This window comes from Pongo pygmaeus, chromosome 6, assembly GCF_028885625.2.
Source record: "Pongo pygmaeus isolate AG05252 chromosome 6, NHGRI_mPonPyg2-v2.0_pri, whole genome shotgun sequence".
NCBI classification, from domain to species: Eukaryota; Metazoa; Chordata; class Mammalia; order Primates; family Hominidae; genus Pongo; species Pongo pygmaeus.
The window spans coordinates 54,897,475-54,920,271 of NC_072379.2; the positions used below are offsets into that span (position 1 = coordinate 54,897,475).

The following is a 22,797-nucleotide window of genomic DNA, read 5'->3' on the forward strand; positions in this document are numbered from 1 at the left end:
CCCTGAAGCCTCCACTGGGGGCAGAAGAAGAAGCAGAGAGGTTGGTGGAGTTTGGGGCTGTGTGGAACAGACAGGGAAAGAGTGAGGCTGGGCAGGAATCAGAGTGCTGCTGCTGCCCCAGGCAGGAAATCTCTCCTTCCAATGTATCAGTGTCAATGTACTCCTCAAAACAATGCGAAGTTCACAAGGTTCAACAGCTTTCAGCACAGCGTGTAACACAAAATATAAGTAAATTATTTATTTTATTCATAGGAGTTGCTAACAAAGCAATGCATTTGACAAATGCCTATCCATGTCCATAGAAGAATATAAATGATCCAAAGTAGAAACAAGTGACTTTAAAATATATATATACATAAACACTTGGTTTCGGGGATAGAGAATACTGGAAACATTATTTCTTAAATCATATCAACTACACAGTTATAAAATATCCCCAAATACATTCAGTTTTTAAAAAGAAAAATGTAGATACCTTGTGACTCTGGTAGATTGCCGTGAGCAAATAAGCAATTACTAGATGATCATGGGAATGAAGAAAGCATTGGTACATTTAGGAAATGTTTTCTTTCATTTTCCTGATGAATGAATAAGATAAGGTTTGGCTCTGAGTTTTGGAGGGGATTAGCAGCATTGGATGGCACTGAGTTCTTAAAGTACTCAAAAAGGAAAAATCTTCAATTTGATTCTTATGATCTGAAATCATTCTTGATGTGAACGGTTCTTTCTTTACTTAATTGGGGACAGATTCTGAGAAGAAGCATCCCATACCAATCTCTGATCTACCAATGTTTTAAGATTAGGCAATTAGAGGCTGAGTTTGGGTTAGAGAAGGGTGCCATCCATATTTTGGCTTCTGTTCCTGTTCTCTCAATTTTCAAGAAAAACAATTTAACAAGGCTTTTAATAACCTACAATTCTTGCACATCATGAACAATTTGTTGTTTTAAATTACAATTTGAAATTACATATGCAACCCACCATTCCACATGAAAACACTCTAAAACTTTTTCTTCTCCAAGGGGCACCACTTTGATACTCTAACCTCTTTACAAATGTTCTATTTTGTTCGACATGTGTTACACTCTGGAAACTGATTGTTTTCTCAACAAAGAAAAAACAATTACAACAGACCAGAGTCTTGTGTCTTCAGAAAGTCTTTTGATTTTATTTTTTCATCTTTAGCAGAATTATTTGCTTTTGAAGAAAAAAAAAGGGATCCAGCTCTGCAGACAATAATTCACCTATAAGAGAATATCTTTTAAATAAACAAAACCTAATGCAACATTTTTATGGCGAGTGTTTCTCTGTGGGCTAAAAAACGAATATCCTTACAAAATCTACATGGCCTATGCATACACTGTGGTTCAGAGCAACCCTCAAGGTTTCATGTTTTTGTCTCCATGATGCAACTTGGGTCTTCATTCATGCATAACGAAATCAAGGAAAAGATGTGACTTGAGTTTCCAAGTATTGTTTCTCAAATTGATCTTACCTATTCAAAGCTTTTGGCTTTGAATACTAAAATGGAATCTGGATGGAATGAAATTAATACAGGGTAGGACCCTGTGCTTTAATGTAGAAGAGGCCACATTTTTCCTTGGCTGATTTCTAAATTTGAAAATAATCATGTACTCTGATTTTACTTTTTCTTCTTTTTCATTTTCATTTAAATGAGATGACTCTAAACTTGAGTTTGGTCTCATAATTAAAAGGTTTGCTATGCTAACTTTCTGCAAATATTTAGTACAATTATACCATTTATTTTCAAATATGTGATCTGGATTTTCCTGACTATAGTCATGTTGAATATGATCAATGCATAAAACCAAAAAAAAAAAAAAGGAATACAGGATCTTGGGACTTGATAATGGAATAGTAAGATTACACAGATAATCATTCAGGAACTGCAAAAGGGCTCTTGCCATTATTCTTGGCAGTGGGCAAGTGGTATTAAGCTAAGAGTTGCTAGGATGGTGGTTTAAAAGGATTCCTATGTGGTGGAACTCATCTCCTTGCGTGAAAGCGACTCAGAACTGATACCTGACTACAAGTGTCAGATGCAATTAGCACAGTGCAATGTTTTTCAAATTTTTCTATAGCAATGACATCTTTGTTTTTTTAAAAAATAAATTTCTGCTAATGTTCAATATATAATGCAGACAGAAGCAGGACTCCTCTGGTTGACTTGGGCCTAGCGTTAGGCACCACATAATCCCCAAAGCTTGGCAGAGCCATGACAAACCATTAATTTAACAAATCAGGAAATCAGAGAGTCAACTCAATCCCTTAATGGTTGCCAGAGCTTAGACAACTTACAGTCTTTTTGAACCAGTGTGCGTGTATGTGTGTGTGAGTGTATGTGTGTGTAGATTCCCACTTTTCAGGATTGTTGTGAAGATAAGTGATAATGCAAATAAGGCACTTAGCCCTGTCCCTTGCCTGTAGGTAGACACTCAATAAATTGTTACTACTCTTGTTACTATCATCACCATCCTAACCATCATAGTACTACCATTTGCTAAGCACTAACCATGTTCCAGTCTTGCTGTAAAGGGCTCTGTATGCATTAACTCCGTTAAATTACAGATGATGACACTGAGGCTTAGGGAGGTTACATAGTTTGTCCAAGACAAATAATAAGTAGTGGAGTTGGATTTAAGCCCCAAATCCTGAATTTAACCCCAGAGCTCAGTTGCTTCTTATAAATAATAAACTGCAGGACTCAGTATGTATTTTTGTAGGACAGTCTCACCATATCTTAGCTCTTCCTTACTGTATTAGTCAGAGTTTTCCAGGGAAACGGAACCAGTAGGTTTTTTGAGTGTGTGTGCATGTATGTGCCTGCACATAGATATATATACACACACATATTTATATGTGTGTATATATATAATATATATATAGTGTGTGTGTATACACACACATTTATTACACAAACCAGGAAAGCCAGTGGTATAAGTCTGAGCCTAAAGGCCTGAGAATCGGGGGTGGTATTTGAAGGCAGCATCAGCAAACACTGTTCATCATGCACTGAAGACAGCAAAGGTCCTGGGTGGGATACAGCAGCCTCTCTACATTTTGGTTTCCCTTCTATGCTCTTTTTTGGAGAATTAGGAGAGTAAACCATTAAATGTTTGGAGACCTTTGGGGATTCCATTAGCTACTTTTCATCAGAAAATAATAAATGGTCTTTTCTCTCCTCCATCACACATGAAGTCATCTTTCTGACTGTCAAAACCCTCCACAAATAAGTCCCTTTTTACAATCTAAACTCAGTTCCTTCTACAGCCTATAACCATGCTTCTACCGTAGTCAGTTCATTCTCTTCATTGTCTCCTGAGACTGATAATTTATCCTCATCTCATTCATTCATCAAGCAGTAGGTAATATTCTTTGTGCATAAAGTACTTTGCTAACAGTTCTTTTCAACAGAAGGAAGACAGTAATTACAGTTAGCATTTATTGAGTTCTTGGTATGTGCACTTGTAATAATAGCCAACATGCATTAAGCACTTACTACTTGATGGACATTGGATTAAACACTGCACGGGATTCACGGTATTTATTCTGTCCAACAGCTCTATGTTGTTTTTCTTCTCCCTATTTTACAGAGGAATAAACTAGGGTAAAGAGAGCAAGTGCCCGAGGTCACACATGATAAAGAGAGGAGTCTGTACTTTCCTCCAGATAGTCTCTCTTAAACACAGCATAGTAGGTACTACACAGTCTTCAAGTAGCTTTAAGTTTACTGGAGAAGATATGACCTACACAGATAATGGTAACACAAGACAGGAGGTTTTCAGTGTTTTAACAAAAAAGCAAAGTGATATAGGAGTTTCAAAAAATAAGGATCACTTCCGCCACAGATCATCAAGGAAAGCCTGTGCAGGAGATGGGGTCTGCCCTAGGACTTACTGGTGAGATGCTTCATTTGTTTCAGCAAAGGAGAGGGAGCAGGAACACACAAGGTGGTTTAGGGGAATAGAATTGGAGATTCATCTGAGGGCAGAGCAGGAAATGAGACTGGTAAAGCAGATGGCTGCCAGGTGAGGGACATCCTAGAGCCAGGTGTTCCTCTTCATTCCGTAGGCGTTACAGGGAAGGAACAAGGAAGAAACTGCAGGAGAGCTCAGCGTCTACATGGAGAAGGAGAGGTCAAAAGCCTAACCTGGGTAAAGAGTAAAAAGCTTAGGAGTTTAGCAAGGGAAACGATTTGGAGGCACAAATGCAATGCATCAGGAGTCAATTTGGCTGGGAGCTGAGCCATGATATAGGAGCCAGGATGGGGATGTGGCAAGAAGGGATGATGCAGTGGGAGGCGAGGAGAGGCACATAGTAACTCCAGGGCCTGGACTTTTATTTCTGGTGGAAGGCTGCTCTGGGAAGTATGATCCTGTGATTTCTCTCTCATTCTCTGGGATATTCTAAAAATACTTTCTGGGTATTCACTGTAGATCCAGGAAATATGACCCACATGGTGGCTGAGGGAGCCCAACCTGGCAGAGGCCAGTGCAGTTTGGAGAGGAGGTGGCTGGAGGCAGTTAGGAAGCACCTATGTTGCACTGTCACCAGGTAATTGGTTCTGAGGAAACTTCTGGGAGGTATTTTGTGGCAGTAAACTCAGAATTGGTGTGGTCATTGAATGACTGAGGGGGCAGGGTAGAGGGGCAGGAGACCATGCACACTGTGGCACTGAGCCTGCAGCAAGGAGAAAGGCTGTGCCACTGATGGAGAGGATCAGGAAGATGAACTGAGTTGGCGCAATGACCAGGTCAGCTTTAGCCAAGAGTGAGACATACAGCCAAGTCTTCCAGGTCAAAATGTCTTATGGACAGTAAAAAATGCTGGGCTGGGATACTGGAGAGAGCTGGGAATCAGGGTCATAGCTGCTTGGAGAGTGTGTGTGTATACTGAGGACTGAGGAATGGAGAAAGAAAAGAGAATTCATGACAGAATGGGGATGTCCACACTCTGAGAATGTAAGTCCATGGGAAAAATAGTGTGGCGGTCCCAAGGGTAGGAAGGCCCCACTGAGTCAAAGGCTTTCCAAAAAGCAGGGAAGGGGAAGAGTGCAAGTAGGATGTGAGATGGTTTTGAGTAGTGGGTGGTTTCAATAGAATTAGTTTCTGAGGTTACTTGCTAAGAAGCGACCTCTCCTTTGACCATCTTTTCATACAAATTATAAACTTCCCTCATGGCATTACTTTTCCAAGCAGTTTTTCCTATTCCATTCTGCATCTATTCCCCATTCCTTAGAGACCCAGTGCCTCTGGCCTTTGTGTGCCATTCCCTGCATTTCCACTGGGGTGGGAGCCTCACAAGCCTCCAAGGCTGGATAGAAGCAACTTGACGACATTTGCTTCTCACCTTGGGGATGACAGCAACAGCCTCCTAGCTGGGCAGTCTGCCTCACTGTAGACCCCCAGGGGCGTTTTCTCCATAAAGCAGCCAGCATGACTTCAAAATGTAAATCAGATTATATGACAACCCTGCTTAAAACCCACAGTGGCTTTCCATTACCCTTGGAAAAAGGATTCAGATGCAAAGACTTGGTCATGGCCTATAGTCTGGCCGATCCCCTCTCAGCCTTCTCCTCTCTCCATCTCCATGTGCCACCACACTCAGCAGCACTGGCTATCTCTACTTCTGGGGGCCTGTTAACTTTCCATTCCTTCTGCTTTGAATGTTCTTTTGCAAAATTGCACTTGGCTTCCACTTCCTCACCTTTCAAGTCTTACCCAAATAGCCTCCCCTTTAGCAAGGCCTTCAATAAGCACCCTGATGAATGTAGTACAGTTTCACTCCACATCTCCCTTTGCAACATTATCACACTGTCTTCTGAGGCTCTTTTCAGGATTGTAATTATTTGCTTGTTGGTTTTTTTTTTTTTTTTTTTGTCTTACCCTTCATCCAACTCTTTCTGAGTAGAAAGTCCATCTGTCTTATTTACGGCTGTCTCCAGCACTAGAATAGTAGCCTGCACACAGTAGGTGTTTCATCAGTACTCCCACTGGCTGCCTGACTGGACAGTCTGGTAACTCTGAGGCCTGGATCCTCCTTCCCTCTTCTGTTGTTACTTCCTCAACCAGGGCTGTCTGAACATTAATCTAAATCGGACTCCCTTCTGTATTCTCTTTCATAAAACCTGTTATTTCCTTCAGAGTTTTTAATAATAAATGTATGTACATGTTTATTTATATTCTGTGAAAGGAAAATAAACCTCAGGACCCCAAAATTATGAAGTAAAAGGGAAAAGTCAAGTTAGGAGCTGCATCAGGCAATCTGCCTCCCATTTTATTTCTAAATGAGATAGCTACAAAGATTTTTTTAAAAGCTACATACCTCCCTCACAATTTGCCCACTGGGAAATTCCCTGTGGACCCTAAAATCTTTAGTCTAAAACAGTTCGGTTGAATTTTATCCTGACAAAGTATATTGATAGCTTCTCTTAATAGGTACAGGACAAAGAACAGAACTCAAAGCCATCCCTCTGCTCCCCTGAGACAAATGCATATCTGATTGCTTCCTCTGCCCTATGTTTATTTTACCTTCCATAAAAGTACAGATCCACTGAGCTAGATGAATGCATAAGTGACTGTTCCTCTACCCCCTCTCGCATAGAGAAAAGCTGATCAGACTCAAAAGAATGCAACTGTTTGCCTCTTATGTACCCACACCTTTTAAAAATGTCTTCCTCTTTCCCCATTAGCTACTCTTTCCCCACTAAATGCTGAAGGCCTCAAAATCATCTTTGGAGAAAGGCACCGACCTGTCTTCTGGGTGTGTATCCTTAACCTTGGCAAAATAAACTTCTATATTGACTGAGGTCTGTCTCAGATACTTTTTGTTTGCAATTCTATCTCCCCCACTACACTGTAAGTTCTAGCAGGGCAGAGACCGTATACTATTTAGTCACTGTTGCATACTCTGTGCCAGGCACATACTAGGTGCTCAGTTATTCTATATTGAATGAGTATTAGAGAATTCTAAACTCCTCTTGGGTTTAACCATAGGGTAGAATATGAGAGATATAGCTGACAATGGGTTGGCAGACCCTTCTCCTTGGGGAAAATTGAAATTTCCTTGCTACATCTGTTCTGGGCCTTTACATTTTATATGAAGTTTAACAAACCTGCTCTGATCTAGAGGAAGACATCTGTATCCTTTTCTCCAACAGGACAATTTGACAAAGGGGTTGGACCTAACTTTGCCCAAGTTGATGACGAAGGAGACATCCTGGTGCTGTTCTCCAAGGTGGGTGGAGTGAAGACAGCCAACTGGGTCCCACCTGAACAGGGAGCTTGCTGGCCATCATTGGGAGGAAAGACAGTCCTTGGGGCCATGCCTGGGTGGATTTTAGAACATGAAGTCTGGCCATTGCTTTCTTCTATCCAGTTATATTGACGCAGATTTGAATAGTGTTCAGGTGGCTCTACTGTGAGAACCTCCAGCTGCTAAAAGGAAAACAAGAGGAAAAAGAGTAAACAGCACATCACATTGGCACCAAACAGCTTACTCAAACTTGTGAGCTAGGCATTATGAGGTGGTCAGTTCTCTAGAATGGGCTCTTTGAGCCAGCAGCAGATTCGGATAGTGACTTAGCTTATATTGGCTCCAAAGATGAGCTTCACTGTGCCTGTGATTCTTATTCTTATCTGGAAAATGGGCTAATACGACTTCTCTATGATGTACAGGGCAGGGGGAAGATTGGTATGACAGGTGAACTGAATTCTGAAGCAGAATCACCATCAGCTGGCTGTGTACCCTTGCGCAAACCAAAGTACTTCTCTGTATACTTAAAATGAAGGTGTTGGCATGTAAACCTAGATTCTGAAATGATTGCACAATCGGGTTTCTCATTTAATGCGCCTCTCCTGTGGTAGGCTGGATATAGTCAAACTCCACACCCCATCACCCATACCAGTAAAATCCCTTCTCTGATTTGCTGAGCCCGGTCTCCTAACTGAAATTCCAATTCTGCCACCTGCTGCCTCAGGGCCTCACGTAACGTTTGCAGTTGCTCAGCCTCCTCCCTGAAAGTAAATAATAGAAAACAACCAAATTTAACAATCCTTCCCAGGTGCAATCTTCCATTGTCACCTCATAATATAGGTTCTTCCTTTGCAATTTCTTAAAAGAGAATGTCATCTTTATTGGTGTCAGTTGCAGACATTACTAAGGTTGTCTTCTTAAAAAAAAAAACTTTATTGCAGTATAATATAGTTCCCCTATTTTAAGAGCACAATTTAATAATTTTTAATAAATTTCCCAAATTGTGTAATCACCACCACTATTGTTTTAAAACACTTCTATTTCCCCAAGAAGAACCCGTATGCCCCTCCCTTTACAGTTAAATCTGATTTCCATCCCCAGCCCCAATGCAGATTTTCGAAACTCTCTTAACTCTCACATTTGCATTTGCACGAGCCCCATCCTATTGATTAAAGACATCCTGCTGGCAATGCCCCTGACTGCCTGCCTTTTGACCTTCTCCAAGAATAAGTATTGCTATCTAGCAAATGGCTCTCACAGACTCCCACTGAGAAAGCAAGAACAAGACCAAGAAAGCAAAGGAAAAGCTGGCCGGTTTCTCATTAGCTCTGCTCCAGGGTGCTCATCTGTCCTGCCCTGATTATCTTCCTTGCTCCAGGTGTGTGGGCTGGTACTTACTTTTATGGCTCCCTTAGGTAATTACCTTTCCTCCTCTGACATGTCCCTGGAAAAGAGGGCCTGCTGTCCCATAAGGTGCTGTTCAATTTCTTCTAAATACTCCCGGAAACTCTGGCATATCGTCTTCATGGCTTCCATCTCATGGACTGTGCACTGAGAACAATGAGAAAGAACTGAGAAGAAAGTCCTCTCTGATCCTCTGCAAGAGCTCACCATGGTGGAGCCTGTCTTCCCATTTGGGCTCACTTTTTTCCCAAACAGGCCCTACTGCTAATATAAGGGGGAGGGAATAGGAAGAGCCCAATATTTGGGTTCACAAAACAACTAGTGACAGTGCTCATCTGCGACAGAAGGGCAGCTGTTGTTGGGTGACCTCTGGGTGACAATCATTATGTCCCAGAGGCTGGAAGGCAGTCTGGAGGCCTAGGTGACGTAGGGATGCAAGGATGTAGGTAGAAGAGAGGAGGGGAAGGGCCAGAGTAAGGGTTTGTGAGAAGTTGAGTCTGTTTAATCTTGTTTAACTTTGTTGCTGGGTACTGCCTCACTCTGAGTATCAATAACATTGAACACATCTGTTCAGCTGGTATGTGTTTGATTAAAGAAAATCTGCTTAGAATAATGTTTATTAGTCTTAGTCCTGCTTAGTCACAGTCCTGGAGGTTGGAATCTGCAGGATCAGCTTCATCCACCTAACACGCCCACCCTGAGGAAGGCAGGCAAATGTTAGGCATCCTGTCATCTCCAGGAGTTGGAATCTAGAATTGAACTTCGTCTACGCTTTTAATCCTTCCCATTGCTCCTGATGTAGTCATCCTTTAAATCTTACTTTCTCTCTCAGGCTGTGCCTTTGCCTTGGTTTTCTAATTTAAATACATTCCTGCAGCTCCTGAGAACTTCGGAACTCTCCACTAACAGACTTGACCACCCTCCAGTCTGCCTCCCAGCAGCACGAGGCTGTGTCCCTGGGATGACCTTAACCTCCCCATCCCCCATTAAAAAGCCTGACTGAGAAATCTGAAGGCTGCCAGGAAAATTCACTGTTTGCTTTCGCCAACACCTGACATAGGCCCTTTCTGAGAGTTTTTATTAAATGTTGATTATAATTAATTGTAAATATGTATTTCTTACAACTCGCAAGTGTCTCTCTCAAGGACCTGAGAGCCATTCCTTTGAAATGTAATCATCTGGAAGGTTTGGGCCTCTGTCCCCAGTCTCTGGGAGGGCAGAATCCTAACTTCAGTTACTGCTGGCTCACAAACACAGCTGGTCTAGTGGCATTGACATGGACCAATTCTCTGTGATTTTTCACTTTCCTGACTCTACTGAGCCCCTACTCTCCACCCTCCCTTATTCTCTCTTTAGAATGCACAAATCACCTCTGCACAAATTGGAGTGGAGCTCAGCTCTTTCCCCTGCTGTCAGTAGTTGCTGAACACAATCTGTTTTCATGGCTTTAACTAAAGCTATTTACCTTTGGCACCTCTAAGCCCAGTCCATTTGCCGGCACTCTGATGACTTGATGAGTTCTTACCAGCTATCCCCTTTGTTTTGCATCCTGGGTGGGATCATGCTTTGAAATCCATGACCCAGAACTCCAGGGCCACTAACCATTTGACTTTGAGTAATATTAATGCTTGTTGGGCCCTAAAGCCATCTCTATCAGACCCACAGGCTTGGACCCCTTCCCAAAATCAGCGTAGCAGAGGCTGCTAGTTGACTACTCACAATCTTTCTCTCCTTTATTTTTGTTAACGAGAATACTTTAGAGACAGCCATGTGTCTAGCTAAAAAATTACATTTCCCAGCATTCCTTGTAGAGACAATGGCCAGTGAGATGGGAACACAGAGCATGCTGTGGGGCTTCTGTGATGTTCTTTAAAGGAAACTGATTTTGCAGGCTGGCTCTTTTTAACCTTCTCTTCTCCCTCCTTCCATGGAAACCAACCTTACAGCTAGGTGGACTCCTCTAGCCCTGTTTCTAGGAAGTCTGAGATTTCTTACCCTTCCTCTCTAAACCACATGGCCAACATCCTGGCAGCCTGACAGCTATTTTTACCAGAATTGTCATAATGGAAATACTTTCCTAAGAGTAATGTTTTTATATTGAAAACTCTCCATATTTTGGTTTTGGAGTTTGGTTTTGATTCTATCCTCTCATTTTTATACTGAATAACGTATTTTGCATAGTAAAGCTCTCCAATTACTCTTGCATCAATGTGAGTGAATTTGAACCAGTTAGGGAATCTCTGAAGTGATACTGATGTTGGCAGGAATGCTAGATCATGGCTCTTAAGACCAGAAAAGATCTTGTAGACCACGAAGGGTATCTGTTATAGATACGTGTTCTGACATAGAATGGCTAGTTAACTTGTCTGTTGTCAAAAAATGGCAGTAAGATTTCAAACCTGTCTCTTGGTTCATTTCTTTTCTTCTGAGTCACAGCAGGGACCACAATATAGCTGAACACAAGGATAAGTTGCTTGTCCCTTAGCAGCGAGCTGTTTGAGTGGTTCCAGTATCTTCCTATCAGGTAACCAAGACTTCCCAAATGGTTCAAATTCACTTCAAAGTTCTGGGGACAGTGACGCCAGGATCATGGAAGTGTAGTGCTCAAATAGGCTGAACATCATAAACATTGAATTTTATGCTTATCTAGTTATTTTGGGGTAGCCTTTTGTGATTGAAAGGTATAAGATTGCGGTGCTTGGGTTTGGGAATAACTGATGGAGTGTTTGCTCTAAGAATGGAGGGATGTGGAAGACTCTGAAACGCTGCCATCTTCTGGTCATTTGGAAACATAGAAAAAAACATTTTAGCCCTAGAATTTAAGTATAGAAATGATTTCATAATAAAGAAAACTGTAGGTAAGAAAAAAATAAATAAAAACCCTCAAAAATAGAATGTTTTGAACTTTTCTTCTTTTTCTTACAATATAAAGGCTTGATTATAACCCAAATACCAAATGCAAGTTCTGCTCTACTGACCCAAACCCATTGAAACAAACTTTAACTTCAATGGTTTAAGAGCACCATCACCAAAAGACAATGAATTTTCACTTGGAATATGCTCATATTACTTTTTCTTATTTGTATACTTTTACTTTTCTCTAAAACTAAATCATAAACAATATGGAGGCACTTCTAATATTCAGAAATCTTATTTCTGATAGATCTCATTTTCTTTTCTGGAATTTTTTTTGAATTAACACTTTTTAAAATTAACAAATTATCCTGAAGAATTTACCTATATATAACAATTTAGTTATACCAACAAACCATTTTTTTTGAATTATTGCAAAGGACTCACTTATATGTGAAAATTTAATTATATCAACAAATCATTACCCTAGACAACCCAAAAAGGCCACAAAAATGGCATTTATCAATTAGTCAAATGTTTCTCTGCAGTGTTATATATTGCTATATTAGAGGGGGTAAGATAATGATGTTTTTGAGTCTTCAAGTCCTTTACCTAAAATTGCTCTTAGTTTCAACATCTGCTCAGAACTCCCATTTTCTTCTCCTTCTCCTTCTTCCTCTTCCTCTTCTTCTTCCTCCTCCTCCTCCTCGTCGTCTTCTTCTTCTCCTTCTCCTTCTCGTTCTTCTTCTTCTTTCTGAGAAGGGGCTCTCTCTGTTGCCCAGGCTTGAGTGCAATGGCATGATCTCGCCTCACTGCAGCCTCTGCCTCCCAGGTTCAAGTGATTCTCTTGCCTCAGCCTTCTGAGTAGCTGGGATTATAGGCACACACCACCACACCCAGCTAATTTTTTTTTTTTTTTGTATTTTTAATGGAGACGGGGTTTTGCCATGTTAGCCAGGCTGTTCTCAAAGTCCTAACCTCAGGTGATCCACCCATCTTGGCCTCCCAAAGTGTTGGGATTACAGGCGTGAGCCACCATGCCCGGCCTCCCATTGTCTTCTAAGAAATGTCCACCTCTGCTTATAATCTTCACTTAGTCCAAGAGCTATGTCCTGTTAATATTTTCATAAATATTTTTTCTAGCCCTGTCTGCACTTGGCATCTAATTTAAAGCCAATTTTCTTCAGAACATTTTTCAGGCCTTACAAACCCAGGCTCACTCACAGTAGATGTTGCTGCACGCACAGTAGATGTTCTCTGTGCTTTAAATGTCTTTAAGCGGCCTCTCTCATGGAGGAATGCAGTCTCTTATTTCCGCTTGCTTTCCAGCACATGTGCCTGTGTGCATACGTATGCCTGCATAGGAGTATAAATATGCACACGTATATGCGTGTATGTTTGAATTGTTTCCTTTGGGTGTATTTTTTTCTATTTCTTTGGATGTAAATAAAGGGAAATTCATTGTCATCTGGTAAAACCTTATATAGCATCCACTTCAGCAGGTATATGATGCCAAATCAACTGGATATAAAAGTACCTTTTTTTGTATAATTGCAAATTCTAAGAGGAAAGAAGGTGAAGGCAATAGGAGACAAGGCATTAGAAACTTTCGGATGGTGGCCCTCACACCCATTCAAACTCCTACTTGTTTAAAATCTATCCACATCTGAGGATAGTTATTGAGCGTAATGGGCCACAAAGCCTCCCTGTTTTCTGTAGAAGTGCTGATATGCCCAAGTGTCAAATTGGGAGGAACATCTATTTCCAGCTGCCACATCTCTCCACACAGCTGGGGCTACTCATGCCCAAAGCCCTCTTTTGACACTGGGCAGGAGGAATAAGAAGAGCTTGGGTCCACACTTGGTCACCCTGGAGCTGGCCCAGGTTTAATCTTCTGCTCCTATTCTGAATAATGTCCTTACCATGATGAATCTGGCTCTGGGTTCCTGTGCCTCTTTCCCCAGGGCCACCTCTTACTCTTTCCAGCCTACCTTCCTCTGAGAAGCTGCAATCCTTCCACCTGCGAATCTGCTCCCAGGTGCTAGAGGCCCACTAGCGCTTTCAATCCCCAGAACCATGCTCCTGCAAATTCATCAGGACACCCCCTAGTACCTCCCAGACTCTCAAACCTTTTACACTAATGGTCTCACTGGGCTGTGCTACTGACCAGTCATGCTCTCTGGATGCTGTGGTTTGCCTGATGGATTAAACAGGTCGAGAAAAACCATTTCTTCTGGAGTTTTGAACACAATTTTGTTGTTTTTAACAAAATATAAAACTAAATATGACTTAAAACCTTTGTAATGCTTGTCTTAAATGTAAATTAGAAAAATAATCTTTTTTCAGGATGTGCATTCCTATGTTAGACCAACAACCAGCCTTTCTTTGTGAAAACTGGAGTACCTAATTCTAGGATTTAATATTTTCCCCCATACAGCCTCTCAAAATGTTACCTTCTCCAGCTATCTTTCATCCCTAACATTTTTCCCTTACAAACTATGTGATCGAGTAAATGTTTATTCTCTTAGAGCTGAGTTTTACAGACTTGAAACTATTGACATTTTGGGCCAAAGAATTCATTGTTGTGGTGGCTGTTCTGTGTATTTTAGGATGTTTTGCAGCATTCCTGGCCTCTACCCACTTGTTGCCAGTAGCAACCACCCGCCTCCCGTTGTGACAACTAAAAATGTCTCCAAACATCGCGAAATGTCATCTGGGAGTTCAGGGGTGGGAAATTATCCCCAGTTGAAAACCATTTACTTAGGGCATTTAAAATCCCCTCAATAAATGATGTAAATAATGATGATAATAATGATGATGGTGGTGGGTGGTGGTGGTGATGGTTATGGTGATGACGACCCTACTGTTATCCAGGATTTGAACCAAGGTCTTTTGATACTCAAGAACAACCCAGCATACATTAGGTTTTGTTCTTTTCTTCCACTGAACTTTTGGAGAATATATCTAGAACTGATCACTATGCCTAAATGAAGCTTTCTCTTACCTGTTCAACTCTCATTAATATTAGGTTCATATAAAAATATTCCAAATGCCTGGGAGTCTTGCAATTAAAAAATGATCTGATAAATTATTTAAACTTTCCTGTAATCACTCTCTTTACATCACATTTATGTAACGTGATTTCTATACATTGAAAGGCCAAGTAGCAATTTGCTTTATCTTTCAGATAATCACTTTCTAATGTTAATTCTACACTTAACATAGATTTAGATATTTTAAAGTCGGACACTTCTTTGCTTAGACTGTAATGTCAAGCAATTTACTGTTACCCAAATTGAATTTGAATTTGGACTTCCCACTTAGTCATTAGGAGGCATTGAGATAATTATTTAAACTCTCTCAGTTCTAGTTTCCTTGTCTATAAAGGAGGAAGGACCTGGCATATATTAGGAGCCCAACAAATATTTATGGAATGGATTAAAATGAAGGTTAAATGACATAACAGAAAATGGTCAGCATAGGCACTCACTAAATATTTGTGGAATTAAGAGAATGGGAAGGTAACTCAGCAGGCACTAAGCAGTAGGTGCTCAGTAAATCGTGGTTCCACTTCATCCCGCTCTGAATAGCTGCAACCTGCCTTCTCTGTGCCAGCCCCCTCACCTTTTCAACTCTCTATACAAGTGGTTTTATGTGCAATAGTCTTAATTTTTTAATCAATGGCTGGCCTTGAAAGCCTAGATCATTTCTTACCTTGAAAACTTGCTAAAAAGGAGGTACTGGAAGGGCTCATTAAACAATTACTGATTAATCAAGGGCTTGAGAAGGCTGGAGCCATTTAGTCCTCAGTAACTATAGGGTCCACCTTTAAATAGGCTCAGCAAAAGTAGACCAAAAGCCCCTCTATTTGATGTGGGAAGTTCTAAGTTCAAGACCTGAACAATGTAAAACAGTCACAAAAATTGATTATAAGAGTAACACATACAAGAGTAACACACCCACACAATTAACATTACCTAGAGCTTTCCATGTGCCACATGCTGGGCTGAGTGCTTTACAGGGTTCTTATTTAATCCTAAAACTATCCTGTGTCAGTGCATGAATAGTCTCCCTATTTTACAAAAAGATTAAATGGCTTGTGCAAGATTATATAGCTAAACAAATTTAAGACACAGAACTTCTCAGCTAGAACGGGAGATGAGTTACAGATGTATTAATGCTTATAACCTTAGACATATGAATGCATGGTTCTACCCCTTAGTTTTCCTTTCTGTAGAATGACGATTAATAATAAAATTTGCTTTGCTTATTTCTAAAGGTGATTGATTGGAAGTATCAAGAAGAAATGTGTGATACTATATCATAAACAATAAAGCACTCTACAAATGTTATTCATGATTTAAAATAGAAAGGTTTGCCCTGAGATCTTGCATCCAGCAAGGAAGTCTGAACATTATCCCTGAGGTGTTTATCGTGGGTGCATCTGCCTCTCCATCTTTGCCAGGGTGAACACTTACGGAACATAGCTCCCTCACTGTAGTGTCCTGAAGGGCTTTCAAAGTCGTCATGAACTGGGCTTCCTGGTGACCAGTAAGTGAGCACAGGCAGTGCCTACAGACTGAGGGTTCAGGGCCAGGGCTTTGCCTCTCCCTGTGGCAGTGAGGGTGGTGATAACAGCAGATGCAGTAGTGGGCAGGTATAGCATGGCAGGTGCCCACTGGGCAGATACTAGGGAAGCCTGAGTCTAGAGAGACAGATTTGGTGAGGGGCTGGGGCCCATGTGTCAAGGCCTTGTTGCTTGAAGCTGAACAGAAATGCCAGGGCCTGGGTTCGCATACGGAAGTCTGAATGGAAGCATCATTTAACTGTCTTGCTTCTGTCCCCAGTCTTGTTTCTGTTGTGGTAACAGGATCACACATAGTGCATTCTAAAGATGTTCCTCTGGGACCAGTCCCCAAGGACACAGCACTCTGAGCAGCCGACACCAGGCTGGAGGACATCTGGGTCGTTACAGACCTGGAGCTGCCAGTATTTAGAGGAAGGTTTTCCATCTCAGCTTCTGTCCTAGATAGTATCTGACCCAAAGTACCAGACCTTGACTTCACCTGGGCAGGATCTCCAGGCAGTTTATGGAGGTGGGGAATGGGTTTTTCAGATGTTTGAGCAAGGTCGGTTGCATAAGGTGTGATTTCCCTGTGCTTGGGGACAAACTGTGATGAGCTTTCTGGTACCAGTAAGCTGTCGTTGGTGTGAGGACAGAATCCACTGCTTTCCTCTTCTCGTGGGGCCTCAGAGTCGACATGAAGGAACTTGTCTTGAGTAAGATCATTTCCAGGTGATGTTTGAGACTCATTGCGGTGGCTTTGCATTTTGCCAGCTCCCTCAGGCCTCAGAAAACTGTCCTGCATTTCTGTGACATGGGTTACCATAAACCCCAGAGGATGATCATATTTGGAAGTGGCTGTGGGTTCGGTGACCTCATGTTCAGCATGGGGCACTGGCAGAAGCTGCCGCAGATGGCTGTCTTTCCTTGGGTGTTCTCCCCTCGTGGTGGTTTTGGCACAGGCCATGTCTGGGATATACAGCTCTGGTGGCCCCTCCATGGCCTCAAGCAGAAACTCTTCCTCCATCACAGATACTGAGGCCCTTTGTTCCAAGGCATTAGCTTCTTGGCTTGAAAAAGACATGCTCGCCCTACTCTTGGAATCTGGCCCATCTGACTCTAGCTGACAGTCCTGGGATGATACTAAGCTGTGGCTCTGATCTCTTGGCTTTCTACCTCCATTCTCAGCAGGACTCTGGCTGTTTGGCAAGGAAGGCATCTGTAGGGGAAACCAGGACAAAGGGAAACAGGTCAGGAAGTGGAGGAGGCAATAGGTTTAAGGTGAGATTTTCTTCTTGTCATTGCCTTAGGAGTCAGGAGATAAGGGTTGCAACATCAGGTTTTGCATCTGTTTACCACTTTGCCAAGGTCCTCCTCTCTAGGAGGCTCAGCTTCCTTGCTTAGAAAAATCAAAAGGAAAGGAAGGCCACACTTTCTGGCACCTTGTCTAATATGACTCCAACATCCCCTGCCCCTTGGGTGCAGGTGGCTTGTGGCTTCTCAACCTTTCCAACTGTGGCTTGATTTAAAACATCCCTTTTTCTGAGTTAGCTGTGAGTGAGGTTCGGGTGGCAGCCTGGTTGATAGGGCTGAAGTGGGATGTTAGGGATGAGCAACAGGGCCCTATTCCAAACCCTCCTACCTGGAGGGGCAGCGGTTCCAGCGGCTCCTCCAGGAACCCGCTGCTGTCAGACTGGCAGCTATTTGCTCTGTCTACCCTGGCACCTGCAGAATGAAAGAGGTCTTGAGGTTATTAAAGGGAAAACATGTGGCCAGCAGGACTGGGATCAACTCCTCTAGGTGCCCGACACACCATGGATCCTGCAGAAATGCCCACTGTGTGGAAGAAAAAACAAATGAGGGAATTCCAAGGACATTTTTTTTCTCAATTGTCAGAGAGTTCAGATACAATTGCATCACTGGTTTCCTGACACAAAGAATAAAACATGAAACGAAGGAAGAGAAACTAATGTCTCTCAAAACCAAATAACAATATGGTTGTGAGATAAATCTTTACTAAGCGAAAGAAAATCCAGAAGGAAACACATATGCCTTAAATGCCACACTAATAAAATAATAAAAGACCACATTTTATATATTTGTGTGTGTATATATATACATGTTCTTGTTCTTTTTACTAAAGTTTGGATAAGGACCCTTTGCTAGCTTCAGCTGGACTGTTTCTATGACTACAAGTTTGTGCTCGTGTTTTAGATCACTGCTCTTGTCACCAGAAGAGGCTGGGACAGGCAGAGAAAGGGCAAAGTCATGTGTGGGCAGGTTATGACTTTGTAAACAGGAGCATCCATGAAATGTTAAATCTATCTGTAGATTCTTACATAAATATTGTTATATATTGTGGGGGAAATAGTTGGCTACCAGCGTGTCACCATGCTAAAGATTAAATTATGGAATTTTTTTTCTCTTCTTTAATGAGAAATGCTTTCAGTTATACCACAGTATAGGCTCTAATAGGAAGTCTCTCAGGAGGAGGGGGGTTGCAAGGTGGCCTCCTTAGAATTCAAGGAGCAGAGGGAGGAGCCTTGTCTGTCCTGGGAGATTAGGTATGTGTCTGGGAAGTGAAATAAGAGGAAACAGTTGATTGTCCATAGATACAATGCTTGAATATTTGGTACCTAAGTGATAAATAGGGGATTTGCCTTTGCTTGAACAACTGCTGACGAAGAGTTCAAGGGAGGCAAATGATCCCAGCCTCTGCTTAGATCTCTGCTGGACCTCACCTTGAAGGACAGTTCCACTCACAAGAGCAGCATCATTCTTCTCCCTGTAGACAACAATCCCTGAGAGCCTTAACGGTCCATGTGTCTGAGCAAAGACAGCAAGTGGAGACAGTCCCAGAGGTGGCCAACTCAGCCCAAACCCCAGCTACCTCAGCCTGAGGCCAAAGTCAAGAGAAAGTAACAGCTCAATTTTGTATAATTAAACATCATTAACTTCATATTATTTAATTCAGCCTCAAACGTAACTAAAAACTAAAAATCAGAGGGCATACATTTTAAAATAGCTCAATCCTAGAGAGATTGCGAAACTTTGAGCAAAATTTTGAGAATGCATATTTTTGACCTAGCCATTGCCTCTTGTTACATAGTTAAGGGTAAAAAAATAGAAAATATTTGCAAGTCATAGATCTAAATGAGACTTCTGCTTCTGGAAAGCTGTAGTAATAGAGACTAGATTTTTCCTCCTACCCGAACCAACTGAAAAACTAGACAAGATATGTGAAAAAAAAAATGGTTTTCGAGACAATGGACCTCAGACAGTTACAGACAGCAGTCCTTGAGAAACAGGAACAAGTGATGTGAACCCTATAGTTACCCAGCTTAGCGCCTTGAGAGAGTTTACAGGTCTTGGCATAAGAAGGGGGAACCCAGGCTGAGCCTTGCAGACACTTGAAGCTGAGGAAACAGAGCTAGGAGTCCAAAAAGAATAAGCCAGCTAGAGTTCAAAGGGCACATAGAGGAGAGGAAGGAGCTGCACACAGAGAGAACTCTAGAGGGTCTCTCTTGAGTATTCAGCTGAGTACTGATGAGCTCACGCATGTGAGAAACCACCAAAAGCTGGGAAGAGAACCATCAGAAAGGATCAGGGGAAACACTGCCCAGTACTCATCCAGAGCCTGGAATAGGGAATGCGCCCACCAGCCAGATGCAAAACTTCCTATTTCACAAGACATTGAGGGGTAGAATACTCAGAAGCGTCTTGCTTCAGGAGTAAGAAATAATTAGCCTTAGAATAACCACTGCTCTGGTCCCACCTAATGAGCCTTAAAAGCAAGACCTGAAAGAATTAAACTGTTTCCAAGTAACTTAATTATGTCCAAGACATAAGCAAAAGCATATTTATGGGAATATAGTATTATCTACCATCTATATGGTAAAATCCAAATGTCTGGCATATATTAAAAAATAATAGGTGTGCAAAGAAGCAGGAACATATGATCCATTATGAGGAGAAAAATCAGTCAGTTGAAACCACCCTATGACTAATGCAGATCTTAGAATTATCAATTGAGAAAAAGCATTAAAACATTTATTAAAACTATATCCTGGGTGCGGTGGCTCACGCCTGTAATCCCAGCACTTTGGGAGGCCGAGGCGGGCTGATCACGAGGTCAGGAGTTCAAGACCAGCCTGGCTAACACAGTGATACCCCGTCTCTACTAAAAATACAAAAAATTAGCTGGGCATGGTGGCGGGCACCTGTAGTCCCAGCTACTTGGGAGGCTGAGGCAGGAGAATGGCATGAACCCGGGAGGTAGAGCTTTCAGTGAGCTGAGATCGCGCCACTGCACTCCAGCCTGGGAGACAGGGCGAGACTCTGTCTCAAAAAAAAAAAACAAAAACAAACAAACAAAAAAAACCAAACTATATCCTGTATGTTCAAGAAGCTAGAGGAAAGATGAACTATGTTAAGTGGAGATATGCAAGATATTAAAAAAAACCCAAATTGAATGTTTAGAGATGAAAACAACAATGTCTCCAGTAAAATTTATACTGGATATATATAGCAGAGTAGAGATTGCAGAAGAAAAGATTAGTGACATGAAGACATGGTCATAAGAAGCTATCCCAAATGAAACATAGAGATTTAAAAAAAGAAAATACTTTTAGAATGAAAATGCAGCAGCAAGCGATGAGACAAGTGCAAGTAGCCTCAGGTATAGGTAACTGAAAAATCCCAAAGAGGAGGGGAAGCTTTTGAAGAAATGTTTCAAAGAAAAGTTTGTTTCACAAAGTCCAACAAACTCCAAGCACCAGAAACATGAAGAAAACTACACCAAGGTACATGAAAATCAAATTACTGGGCGCGGTGGCTCACTCTCATAATCTCAGCACTTTGGGAGGCCAAGGCAGGCAGATCACCTGAGGTCAGCAGTTCAAGACCAGCCTGGCCAAAATGGTGAAATCCCGTCTCTACTAAAAAATACAAAAATTAGCGGGCGTGGTGGCGGGTGCCTGTAATCCCAGCTATTTGGGAGGCTAAGGCAAAAGAATTGCTTGAACCTGGGAGGTGGAGGTTGCAGTAAGCTGAGATTGCGTCACTCCACTCCAGTCTGGGTGACAGAGCAAGTCTCCATCTCAAAGAAACAAACAAACAAAAAACAAAAGAAAGAAAAATTACCCAACGCCAATGACTTTTTATAAAAACCCTTAAAATCAACCAGAGAAAAGGAGCATTACATATCGAGTTAACAAAGATAAAGATGGCAGATTTCTCATTGGAAATAATCCAAGTAAGAAGACAGTTGAGTAACATCTTTAGGGTATTGAAAGAAAAAATCATATGCGTAAGCATTGAATACTTTATTTATTATCTACATCTTTAAAAAAGATAATTGACTATTTAAACAAAAAATTTAACAATGTCGTGTGGGATTTATAACAAAAACCTAGAAGAGTCTACAAACATAAACACCTGTTATTATAAAACCAAATAGTGTTAGAAAAGGTGCTGCCTGAGAGATTTTCCTTTAACTCTGATGTGCGACTTTTATAGAGCCTTTAACCTGAGTAATAGAACAGCTGTTTAGTGTTGTCAGAGGAAATAGCATATACTCACTATATATTTATTATAAGAAATTTACTAGTGTAATATTTAAGACTTCACTGCTTTTGTTATAATTAGTTCAATCCATATTAAAACTTTTCAGTTTCCTTTGGGGTTAGCAAAAATACCACCTGTTTTCCTCCTTATATCAACTGTGGGTACAAAATTCATGATGATTTTTGCAGTAACCTTTCAAAAGCTCAATGCAGAACTTTAAATGTTTTTTTAGTACTATGCAAATGGCCCTGCACACTTTGATGGGAGCACCTCTGCTTAATAACCTGTTGAGTGGGCAGCCCATCCTGAAGACTTTTCCACACGAACTTCCTGATTCCCTATTTAATAAATGGTGTTGGGAAAACTGGCTAGCCATATGTAGAAAGCTGAAACTGGATCCCTTCCTTACATCTTATACAAAAATTAATTCAAGATGGATTAAAGATTTACATGTTAGACCTAAAACCATAAAAACCCTAGAAGAAAACCTAGGCAATACCATTCAGGACATAGGCATGGGCAAGGACTTCATGTCTAAAACACCAAAAGCAATGGCAATGAAAGCCAAAATTGACAAATGGGATCTAATTAAACTAAAGAGCTTCTGCACAGCAAAGGAAACTACCATCAGAGTGAACAGGCAACCTACAGAATGGGAGAAAATTTTTGCAATCTACTTATCTGACAAAGGGCTAATATCCAGAATCTACAATGAACTCAAACAAATTTACAAGAAAAAACCAAACAACCCCATCAAAAAGTGGGCAAAGGATAGGAACAGACACTTTTCAAAAGAAGACATTTATGCAGCCAAAAGACACATGAAAAAATGCTCATCATCACTGGCCATCAGAGAAATGCAAATCAAAACCACAGTGAGATACCATCTCACACCAGTTAGAATGGTGATCATTAAAAAGTCAGGAAACAACAGGTTCTGGAGAGGATATGGAGAAATACGAACACTTTTACACTGTTGGTGGGACTGCAAACTAGTTCAACCATTGTGGAAGTCAGTGTGGCGATTCCTCAGGAATCTAGAACTAGAAATACCATTTGACCCAGCCATCCCATTGCTGGGTATATACCCAAAGGATTATAAATCATGCTGCTATAAAGACACATGCACATGTATG

General features: G+C 41.3%; 1 protein-coding gene across 2 annotated transcripts in view; it reads right to left on the minus strand.

Moving 5' to 3' along the window:
• Positions 1-267: 267 nt before the first annotated feature.
• Positions 268-22,797, minus strand: part of ITPRID1 (ITPR interacting domain containing 1) — a 104,986-nt gene continuing 82,456 nt past the window's right edge. The window contains exons 9-14 of one of the 2 annotated variants that reach the window (XM_054494188.1): positions 17,739-17,821; positions 16,011-17,315; positions 8,699-8,826; positions 7,925-8,036; positions 7,292-7,457; positions 268-1,244 (exon numbers count right to left, since the gene is read on the minus strand). In XM_054494188.1, the coding sequence (XP_054350163.1) occupies positions 1,168-1,244; positions 7,292-7,457; positions 7,925-8,036; positions 8,699-8,826; positions 16,011-17,315; positions 17,739-17,821 (1,871 nt within the window). In that variant the 3' untranslated portion in view covers positions 268-1,167. Of the gene's footprint in view, positions 1,245-6,174; positions 7,458-7,924; positions 8,037-8,698; positions 8,827-16,010; positions 17,316-17,738; positions 17,822-22,797 lie in introns of those variants that run through there. The other variant, XM_054494189.1, reaches the window with a different exon arrangement.